Consider the following 12,078-nt stretch of genomic DNA (forward strand, 5'->3'; position numbering starts at 1 on the left):
ATAAAGGGAAGGAGTCATCTTTAACTTTATGCCTTTTGGAGATCATTTCATCTTCAACTTGCTTAACTGTTCACAGTAACAGCAATTTTGACCAGGGGTGCCCAAACTTTTGCATACCACTGTGTGTGTATATACGCACATATACATTTTTTTATATATATATATATATATATATATATATATATATATATATATATATATATATATATATATATACACACACACACACATACACTTGTACTTATCTAGTAAGCTTTTAATCAGTCCAAAACCACTTAATTGGCAAGTTTAAGCTTAGATAAATCCTGTCAGATCATTGATATTACTTTTTAGATTTTTCTGATGGGAATTTTTTCATGTCTTCACAGGTCAGCTGGTTTGGGTATCATTTTATCATCTGACCTGCCAGATGTGGGCCACTTGGGAGGTCAGCTGTGAGTAATAAGTACTGACTTGTTGCTAAATGGCTAGTGTAAGCAGCAGGGCAGGAATTTCACGAGGGCCACGGCCCTCATGCCCTCTCAATTTGGCCTTGTGCCCTTGGAAAAAAATACCTGCCGTAAGGCCACAGTGGCCTTGATGCCCTGCGGTTTTGTAGTCTGCCTCGTGACTGCCAATAGGCTTTAACATCACCTGCGTCTACTGAGAAAAAAAATACGTCTTTTGATGACATTCTGGATTCTTATTGGGCAACTCATCAGTGGTGGCTCGGACTCGAGCCTGGCATGAACTGCTCCGACGTGCTATAATGACACCAATCTATCACCAGCCAACCAGGAGACTTAATCAAACGCATCCCCCGCCCACTTGTGTCTGTGACATTGAATTTTCACAGAAGGAGGGAAGAAGTTGACTGAGGTAAGACTGTGTGATAAATTAACGAATGAATAAGATAGGAATTTCAACATATAGAGCTTAAGTTTGTTACCGTTAAATAAGCATTGCTTGTACAGTAACGTTATGTCATTACAACATTGACCCACTTTTAACGTGCCGAGTAACAACTGTAGCCGGTAACAAATGCTAATTAGCTTGCTGTCAAGTTTTTCCTTTGTCGAGCTTGAAGCGTAAGGTTATAGATGTTACTGCTGCTTGTTCCTGCCGTAATATGATACGTGATACGTGCTGTTGTCTGTTCATAGCCACTTTTTTAATCTATGCAGTTAGCATTGTTTTGTTACTAGTATTGTATGTTTCTTTTTGCTGTTTAACCGAAGTGTAACTGCTGCCATCTTGATGAGATCACCATCGCAAGAGATTTTCTCTCATTGTTTTTGGTGTCATTACAACATTAACATTTACTTTTATTCATTTTCATATGCATTCTAGTATATGTTCCATTTACAGTCAAACATTTTGATGTACTCCAGGCTCAATTTTGATTAATCAAAAATCTGCGTAGTAGTACAGTCTGAAGAGGCTCTTGCACATTCGGTGTCAACTGAACAAAAATTATAGGAGGATATAGGTTTCATAAGTTTTAAAATTTTTGAAGTGAGTGATGGATTGATAAGTTTAGACGTGTTCAATATTTTCTTATCTTCAGACATAATAGTGTAGGAGATGTTTCTTTACCTGCTTGATAGTTTCGACTGAGACTCCAATCTTCCTCAGAAGAGTCATTCGTCCTTAAATTCATTAAAGACGTGAACTTAAAATCATTGTTTTATTTTATGGCCTTGGTGCCCTGGCTTTTGGCCTTCGTGCCCTCAAAAAATTGACACCACAAAAGGCCAAGTGGCCTTGCCCCTAAAATGACAAAATTCCAGGCCTGGTTAGCAGTTTTGTTTACATCATCTCTGTGAAATAGAGGATATTCAGAGGCATTCGATGACCACTGAGCTTAGGATTTATATAATTTATTTTTTCAGTGATTCACCTTGTGAAATGATTATGATATAAAATCACATTTTATGTAACAACAGTATGGAATAAAATGAAAAGTCTGTCATTTTCAGACTACTGGCTGGTTGCTGTTCAGCAAAATCAAACAGCTCATGCATTAAACATAACTGACAGAGTATCTCACGGAGTCGACACACTGAGTAGAGCAGAGCAGTCTACACATACTGTGTTGAATGTTGTGAACAAATACACAGGTTGTGTTCATTTTAAAACTACACTTAACTACGTGTTAAAAAAAGCTGAATTCTTTCGACAAAATGTCATTTAATATGGACATAAAATGTGTAATCTAGAGTGCGCCACAATCTGTGTAATTTTTCTACACATTCCTACTAAGAGTGTAAGCATCTCATCTCTCGAAAGAAAAGAACCATTAGAATGTGGTTCTGTACATACCACGTTTGTCCTTATACACATAACTCTCCAGGTTAATCACAAACTCTCCCACTTGAGAGTCTGCAACCAGCCACGTAAAGCATGAAGCAAATAAATACACAGTTGTTAGTATTGAAGTGTTGGGGTAAATGTTTTAACAGATAAATAGGTAGGCAGGGTTAGGAGATCAGCAGGACTAAAAGATAAATTGTTTACTACTCAAAGCTCACTGAAATACAAGATTAGCTTTGTGCCAAATCTTATGGATCTCAATTTAAGTGATTTGAAACATTTAAAAAAAAGTTTTGTGGGGCTTTACTTCTGCATACTTGTCACAAGATGAGAATATTTACCTCTGCGTGCCACCAGCAGCAAGGCCTCCTCAATGCGCTGAAGCTCCCGCTGTTTAGCCTCCTGGAGATGAAGCTCTTCTCGAGCTGCATCATACTTGACCGCTTCAAAAAACACATGAAATTATTAAGGTCATTTGCATAAACCCATAACACCAAAAGTTAAAAAAAAAAAAAATCAGATGATTTGTAGCATTTGATTGTTTTCTCACAGAGAAGGAGGGGAAAAGAACAATAATGAGAAATGAGGTGAAGACATGTCATGATGACATTATGAGCTGCATCATGTGTTTGGTTACACGACTGACAAGAACATAGTGAGGAAGACCCCTGAATACAGGTAGGTGCTAAAGCATCAATGAGTCCAGCTGCTGTACTTGGCAGTTCAAGCATGGGCTGTGTGAGGTGAGGAGTCAGGCAGAACCTGCAGGTAACACGAGTTTCACCTGTGTTTGATTTATTTATGTGTGTCTCTTGTTTTCCTGCAGGGAATCCAGTAACCAGAGAGAGCTGAGCAATCAAACACTGTGTATATATATACAAAATACACACACACACATATATATATATATATATATATATATACACAATATATTATAGCTGGATAGTACAGTGGTAATGCTCACTGACTACGACGCGGGAGATTGGGGTTCGAATCCCGGTCGGGGCAAAACATCATCCAGTAAGGGTCCTTAGGCAAGACCCCTCATGATATATCAGCCTACCTCAGGAATGAGTGAAGACATAACTGATAGAGTCATACCGGCTCAGACGTCGCCCGGGTCAACAAGGTCTGCGTCAATTGCTAGGGAACCAGGGCAAACTGATGAGAAATGGGCTACTGGAACAAGACATCGATGGACGAGGACAGAAAATACATGGACAGAATGCTACTATACAAGCAATCCCAGAGGGGATACATGCAGCGAATGTGGGACCATTGGATACTTCGAAACCCACAATCAAGGCTAACAAAGAAACAGCTATTAGCCCAGTGTTCCAATATCTGTAATCGAAATCTACTATCACAACTAGAGATTAATGAAATACAACAACAATGCTACGGCAAGGGGGAGCCAGGAAGACAGGTCATTCAGATGACAGGAGATGTCATCATCCCCACAACCAGAGATTGGGTACTAGGCCTGAGAAGGAAGAGCGTGACCCAACTGGAAACCTGGAGCCCCCGACGAATACCAAAGCTGAGTTGCCAAGTACCTTCAGAAGATCTACTAGTAGATGTGAATGCTGCTCTGAAGACAATCTCCACAAGAACCATCACTGAGACCAACAAGCTGATACACAGTACAGCAACAGTAATCCTGGAGATGCTTGGACAGAAGGTGGGCTCGGGACATAAACAGTATCCACCATGGAAGAGACGATTAGAGGCCAAGATAAAGGCAGCATGGAGAGAAGTTAGCCAGCTAGCTGAACTACAGAAAGGGAACATGGTGAATAAAGGGGCACCCAGGAAGTACAACTCACTCTCCATACCAGAGGCACTCGAAACTGCCAAACAGCGACTAACAGCTCTGGCCACCCGGTTGAAGAGATACACCAAGGAGGGAGAGGCCAGGAGAATAAACAAGCTGTTCTCCACTGAACCAGCCAAGGTGTACTCTCCGTGGCAGGGGAACAACCGGTCAGACCCACCAAGAGCTGAGGTGGAAAAATACTGGAAAGACATATGGGAAAGAAAGGCATCACACAACACCGATGCCCAATGGTTAGTGGACCTAAGAGCTGACCACAGCAACCTCCCAGAACAAGAACCAGTAACCATCTCAATAGCAGATGTCCAAGAAAGAGTGTCAAAGATGAAGAGCTGGACAGCACCAGGCCCCGATATGATCCATACGTACTGGCTGAAGAAGCTAACTGCACTCCATGAACGCCTAGCAGCACAGATGAACCAGCTGCTGAGGGATGAGACCCACCCAGAATGGCTAACCCAAGACAGGACAGTCCTAATCATGACGGACCCCCAGAAGGGACCCATCACATCCAACTACCGGCCAATTACCTGTCTCTGCACAACATGGAAGGCCCTGTCAGGCATCACTGCAGCAAAAATGAGTAAGCATGTGGCTCAATACATGAGCGAAGCACAGAAAGGGATTGGCAGTAACACCAGAGGAACCAAGCACCAGCTACTGGTCGATAGAACAGTCGCCCGAGACTGTAAGAAGAGACAGACCAACCTGTGCACTGCCTGGATTGACTACAAGAAAGCCTACGACTCAATGCCACACACATGGATACTGGAATGTCTGGAACTGTATAAGATCAACAGGAACCTAAGGACCTTCATCCAGAACTCAATGGAAATGTGGAAGACAACCCTAGAGGCCAACTCAAAACCCATTGCCCAAGTCAACATCAAGTGCGGCATATACCAAGGAGATGCGCTATCACCACTGCTGTTCTGCATAGGCCTGAACCCCCTCAGTCGGATCATCACGAAGAGCGGCTATGGGTACCGATTCCGTAGTGGGGCAACAATCAGCCACCTGCTCTACATGGATGACATCAAGCTGTATGCCAGGAACGAGCGAGAAATAGACTCGCTGATCCACACCACCCGGATCTACAGCGATGACATAGGGATGTCATTCGGATTGGACAAGTGTGGCCGGATGGTCTCAAAGAGAGGCAAGATGATCCGGACTGAGGGGATTGACCTACCAGAGGGCAACATAGGTGATATCCAAGACAGCTACAAGTACCTTGGCATCCCACAGGCTAATGGAAACCATGAAGAGGCCACAAGGAAGTCAACCACAGCCAAATACCTCCAGAGAGTAAGGCAGGTCCTGAAAAGTCAGCTGAATGGTAAGAACAAGGTCCGAGCCATCAACATGTACGCACTACCAGTCATCAGATACCCCGCTGGTATCATAAACTGGCCAAAGGAGGAGATAGAAGCCACAGATATCAAGACTAGAAAGCTCCTCACCATGCATGGAAGGTTCCACCCAAAGTCCAGCACCCAGAGACTATACACTAAGCGGAAAGAGGGAGGCCGAGGGCTAGTGAGCGTCAAGACCACGGTCCAGGATGAAACATCGAAAATCCGAGAATACATCAGAAAGATGGCCCCAAAGGATGAACTGCTAAGTGAATGTCTCAGGCAGCAGAACCATGATGAGAGCGAGAAGGAGGAGGAGGAACAGACAACCTGGAGGGACAAACCCCTACATGGCATGTACCACCGTCAGATAGAGGAAGTGGCTAATATCAAGAAATCCTACCAGTGGCTGGATAATGGAGGACTGACAGACAGCACAGAGGCACTAATCATGGCAGCACAAGAACAGGCCATAAGCACAAGAGCCATAGAGGCCAGGATCTACCAGAGTAGGATCAGACCCAAGATGCAGACTGTGCAAAGAAGCCCCTGAAACAGTCCAGCACATAGTAGTAGGGTGTAAGATGCTAGCTGGATCAGCGTACATGGAGAGGCACAACCAAGTGGCTGGGATAGTATACAGGAACATCTGCAACCAGTATGGAATAGAAGCACCCAAGTCCCAATGGGCCATACCACAGAAGGTGGCTGAGAACAACAGGGCCAAGGTTCTGTGGGACTTCAGCTTCCAGACTGACAAACAGATCCTGGCTAACCAACAGGACATAGTGGTGGTGGACAAAGAGCAGAAGAGGGTGGTGGTGATAGATGTGGCGATCCCAGCTGACGCCAACATCAGGAAGAAGGAACATGAGAAACTTAAGAAGTATCAAGGGTTGAAAGAGCAGCTGGAACGGATGTGGAAGGTCAAGGGTTGCGTGGTCCCCGTGGTAGTGGGGGCACTTGGGGCAGTAACCCCCAAACTGGGAGAGTGGCTCCAGCAAATCCCAGGAACAACATCTGAAGCCTCAGTCCAGAAGAGCGCAGTCCTAGGAACATCGAAGATACTGCGCAGAACCCTCAAACTCCCAGGCCTCTGGTAGAGGACCCGAGCTTGAGGATGACATGGATACCACCCACCCACCCCCGCCGGGGGTGAGAAGGAGATTTTTTTTTTTTATAAAAACTGTACCTTGAGTTGTCAAGCCTGTCTCCCATTTCCTCCTTAAATCAACTATCTTAGACCATTACAACTTTCTTTGGAATGTGTTGCAGGCCTGGATGTAAAGCCATTCTTGCATTTCAGGCCTGCAACACATTCTAAAAAAGTTGGGATGGAGACAATTTAGGGCTATTAATGAGGTAACACAAATAATGATGTGATTTGAAACAGGTTATGTCAACAGGTGATTGTAATCATGAGTTTGTACAAAATCTGTATTCAGGAAAGGCCTAGTCTTTGAGGAGCATGTGAAGAGTATCTGCAGTTTGTCAAAAAATGTGTGAGAAAATTATTGAAATGTTTAAAAACAATGTTCCTCAAAGAAACATAGGAAGGGATTTGGATATTTCACCCTCTGTGGTGTAGATCATAAAACAACTCAAGGAATATGGAAGCATTGGTGCATAAGGGGCAAGGGCTCAAGCCTAAGCTGAACACCCATGATCTCTGATCCCTCAGACGGCACTGCATCAGGAACCATCATTCATCTATAGCGGAGATAACCACATGGGCTTGGGATTACTTTGGAAAACATTTGTCAAGCACTATAATGCAGTTACATCCACAAATGCCAGTTAAAACTTTACTGTGCAAAAAGGAAGCCTTATGTTAACTGTATCCAGAAGCACCGTCAACTTCTCTGGGCTCAGAGGCATCTGGGATGGACCATCATACAGTGAAAACATGTACTGTGGTCAGACGAATCAGTATTCCAGTTTTTTGTTTTTTTGGTAAGAAACGGACGCCATGTGCTCCAGAACAAAAACAAACGGGACCATCCAGACTGTTACAAGCAAGAAGTCCAAAATCCAGTGTCAGGGGCAGGCACTTATGGATGCAAGTGCAGGGGAGAGCAGGTGTGTTGCAAACTGTAAACAAAGCCAAATCGGGAAACTGGAGATATAGTCAGGGACAAGCAAGGGTCAATCAATCGGTGAACAGAATATCAGAGATCAGGCAAGAGAATGAAGTCAGAAACAAATGTAAACGGAGTCTAATAACAGGAAGTCAGGCAGAAAGTCAAACAACTCGGTAAAGTCAAGTACTGGGACACAGAATGATACTTCACATTGACTGAGTGTGAGAGGGGAAGTGATTGCAGGTAAATGAGAGACAGGTGTTGTAGTTAATACTCTGGCGATAAGGAGCGCTGTGGCATTTGGGAAGTGTAGTCCGGAGCGACCATGTTTGGAGGCTGCTCCAAACCCAGGTTTTCAGTGCCGTTACTGACACCCAGGGTCTGTCATGGTATGGGGTTGTGTCAGTGCCCTTGGCAAAAGTAACTTACACTTTTGTGATGGAGCATTAATGCAGAAAAGTACATTGAGATTTTGGAGCAATGTATTATGCTTTCAACTTAATCTTTTCCATGGATATTTCAAAAAGATAATGCAAAACCACATTCTGCATACATTACAAAGGCATGGCTGTGGAAGAAGAGGGCGTGTCCCCTGTGTCCCCAGGAGAGCATGGGTGGTAAACTTTGAAACAAAAAAAAATATAAACGACAAACCCCATATAACAATATGGGGTTTGTCGTTTATATTTTTTTTTGTTACAAAGTTTACCACCCATGCTCTCCTGGGGACACAGGGGACACGCCCTCTTCTTCCACAGCCTTAAGACCTAAGACCTTAAGACCTATTTGCAGGAAGAATGGGACAAAAATAACACCTGAAAACACTTCATCACTTGGTGTCTTCAGTCCCTAAACATCTTTTAAGTGTTGTGAGAAGGAATGGCAAAATTATAAAGTGGTAAATGCTTTACTGTACCAACTTTTTTTGAAATGTGTTGCAAGAATCAAAATTGAAAAAAAAAAAGTGTTTTATTTTGAAAAAACAAAATTCATGATGTAAAACATCAAGTAATGTGCTGTTGTATTGTTTTGAGTGTAATAAAGGGCAAACATTATTTACAAATCATTGTCTTCAGTTTTAATTTCAGTTTCAACAGACCATCCCAACTTTTTCCGATTTGGGGTTGTAGTTTGGCAGACTTGCTACTGTTACACATACCTGTGTGTACCAGTTTTGTTTAAAAAAAAATGTGGTTAAAAAAAAAGGAAATTGGACACGGAAAAACCCAAGTGGTTCTCAAGTTATGCCAGCTGTGATAAGGCTAAAGTGAGATAAAACAGCTTTCAGAACTCTAACTGGTCCTGACCCCCAACAAGTTGTAAACATAGTATCAGCTGAAACATATGAAAAAATAACTGAATTCTAGTATTTTCATTGTTCTATGGGCTTTTAATAAGACAAAGCTGATAATATATGCAACATATTGTAGCACACAGTTCACTGCTAAAACGAACTGAGCATGGAACAGGACATTTGACCCTGTACTGTGCAATACCATTCATGTAATTTTTTTTTTTTTATTCGAGAACAGATAAGGATTTGTGCTGGGCTTCATGACAGGAAAATATGCTTCACTAAAAGAGCTTAAAAAAAAAAAAAAAAAAAAAAAACACTTACTTGTTTCAGGAACTACTAGGAGATACAGGCCATCCAAGGTAGCAACCACAGCTTCACTGTAGAGATTCTTCCAGGGGATTTTTAGAGTTAGTTTGCCTAGAAAAATGTAGTGAAACTGTAGTGAAAATGACTAATAGAGCGGTGCTTGAAAGTTTGTGAACCCTTTAGAACTTTCTTTTTTTCCGCATAAATATGACCTAAAACATCATCATATTTTTCATTCAAGTCCTAAAAGTAGATAAAGAGAACCCAGTTAAACAAATGAGACAAAAATATTATACTTAGACATTTATTTATTGAGGGCGGCACGGTGGTGTAGTGGTTAGCTCTATCGCCTCACAGCAAGAAGGTCCGGGTTCGAGCCCCGTGGCCAGCGAGGGCCTTTCTGTGCGGAGTTTGCATGTTGTCCGTGTGGGTTTGCTCCGGTTTCCCCCACAGTTTAAAGACATGCAGGTTAGGTTAGCTGGTGACTCTAAGGCTACATCCACACGACAACGGCAACGAGATGTTATTTAAAAATATATCGCGTCCAAATAGGCAACAATCAGTAAAATATCAGGTCCATATGGCAACGCAACGCTTGCTGAAAACGATGCAATACACATGCCACACCTCTAGGGGCGCTGTAAGACAGTCCCTTCGGAGACACCAGAACAATAGAAGAAGTAACAACGCATGCGCAAAAACTATTATGCACGAGACTTCATATTAGCCACAAAGTCAGGAAAATCTGTTTGTAAAATTACATTATAATGACCAAATACAATGAAAAGTATTTTTCCAGTCTCACCTGTGAAAGGTAATCTCATGTGATCTCGTTTGGACAGAAAACCTGTTGGTACAGTTAAACGCAGCTAATCTTTATTCTCCGCTTTGACCTATCCAAAATGGCGGCGAGGATGACGTATGATTCTACGCGGAAGGCGGCGTCTTCAATGGTCCGGAATAAATTGAATGATACACGATGGATTAATTTGTTGTTTCTCACCTGTGAAAGGTAATCCCATATGATCTCATTTGGACGGTAAACCTGTTGGTACAGTTAAACGCAGCTAATCTTTATTCTCCGCTTTGACCTCTCCAATATGGCGGCGAGGATGATGTATGATTCTACGCGGAAGGCGGCGTCTTTAATGGCCCGGAATAAATTGGATTAATTTGCTCCTCTACGCCCTTTTTGAGGAATGTATTGTCGGACTTAAATCAACATCTGAAGGTGAGATCGCTCCTTTTTTCCCCTATTTTTGCTGGCAGGATTGCACCATTACACAATAAATATTCACAGTGAAAATATTTTGTAAGCGCGTTTCATGAACCAAGTTATAGGATTTGTTGACAACTCGCATCGCAATGAGAAGATCATTGGCACTACTGGTGTTAAGAATCAGACCATTTCATAAATGAATATTTTGCTGTAGAGCTGCAGTGTTTGTACAATTGCATGTTTTTGCTTCACTATTACTGTCACTATTCTGCTTCTTGCATTACTACTGTGAACTAACACTGAACATAATAATAATAATAATAATAATAATAATAATAATAATAATATCCAAGCTCGTGTTTCACTCTCACTAGTGCTCTGTAAGGCTTTTTCCTGGTGATATTCGTTACACTTCTACCCGGCGTGAAGCACTCACAGTCATGTGGTTGTGACGTCATCGTAAACAAATCCGTTCTACTCATCCAGACGACTTCACAACGGCAACGTTGCCAGATCTTTCCACTCTGGAACCCGTTCTCAAAAAGATTGCGTTTTGGGCACCCAAAACGCCGGTGCCGTGTGGACGCCAGGCCTAAACGATAAGCAATTGTATCGGAGTCACCTGAATCCGTTGCCGTGTGGACAGGGCCTAAGAGGGGTGATAGGGAGCAGCCCTGTCTCGTTCCCCTTGATAGGCCAAAAAAGTTAGATATCACCCCATTTGTAAGAACAGCCGCTCTTGGATTTGAGTAGAGCACTTTAACCCAGTGGCAAAAACCAGGCCCAAATTCAAATTTAGAGAGAGCTGCCATAAGGAAGCCCCATTCTACCCGGTCAAACGCCTTCTCGGCGTCTAGTGAGAGGGCTGTAACCGGTGTAGGATTGGTGCGATTCATATGTACAAGATGCATGAGTCTTCGCATATTATCCATTGACGATCTATGCTTGATGAAGCCTACTTGGTCACCATTTATGATATTAGGTAACACCCGTTCCAATCTGGATGCTAGAGTCTTAATCAATATCTTAAGATCAACCCCAAGTAGACTCACAGGTCTAAAGTTAGTTGGTTGTGATGCATCTCTATCTTTCTTTGGGATAAGAGTGATTAGGGCATCATTGAATGTGCTGGGCAGAGAGTCCCTCTCAAATGCTTCCAGGTAAACCTTATGTAAAATAGGGGCCAGGATATCAACATATTTTTTATAATATTCAATTGGGAAGCCGTCCAATCCAGGCGACTTCCCATTTTTCATTGACTGTATGGTTGCTCTTAATTCGTCCTCTGTTAGAGGGGCATCCAGCATTGTTCTTTGCTCAGATGTTAGGCATCTGAAGGCTTGAGAAAAACTTTTCTATTTCCTCTGTGCTAGGAGTGCAGTCAGATGTATATAATTCTTTGTAAAATTCTTCAAATACCTTATTAATTTCTATTGAGGAGGTCACTGCTCCATTTGCTCTCTTAATCATTGGGATATTGTTAGAAATGTGCTGATGTTTTAATTGCCTGCCTAACAGTCTACCGCCCTTTTCCCCTCCTTCATAAAAAGTAGATTTCAGTCTAAATAAAGCATATTCTGCTTTTTTATTAAATATTTCATGTAACTGATATTTACGATTACAGATGGTGTGATACATCTCCTCTGTATTATGAATTGCCAATTCTTTTTCCAGATTACATATTTCCTTTTCCA

At 42.3% G+C, this 12,078-nt stretch overlaps 1 protein-coding gene across 2 annotated transcripts in view; it reads right to left on the reverse strand.

Moving 5' to 3' along the window:
* The window catches only part of vps13c (vacuolar protein sorting 13 homolog C), a 353,158-nt gene that overhangs the window by 319,117 nt on the left and 21,963 nt on the right, over positions 1-12,078 (reverse strand). For both annotated transcript variants that reach the window (XM_060941799.1, XM_060941800.1), the window contains exons 4-5: positions 9,181-9,276; positions 2,634-2,735 (exon numbers count right to left, since the gene is read on the reverse strand). In XM_060941799.1, coding sequence (XP_060797782.1) covers positions 2,634-2,735; positions 9,181-9,276 — 198 coding nt within the window. The remainder of the gene's footprint in view (positions 1-2,633; positions 2,736-9,180; positions 9,277-12,078) is intronic.

The sequence above is a fragment of the Neoarius graeffei genome, chromosome 15 (assembly GCF_027579695.1).
Source record: "Neoarius graeffei isolate fNeoGra1 chromosome 15, fNeoGra1.pri, whole genome shotgun sequence".
Classification (NCBI taxonomy): domain Eukaryota; kingdom Metazoa; phylum Chordata; class Actinopteri; order Siluriformes; family Ariidae; genus Neoarius; species Neoarius graeffei.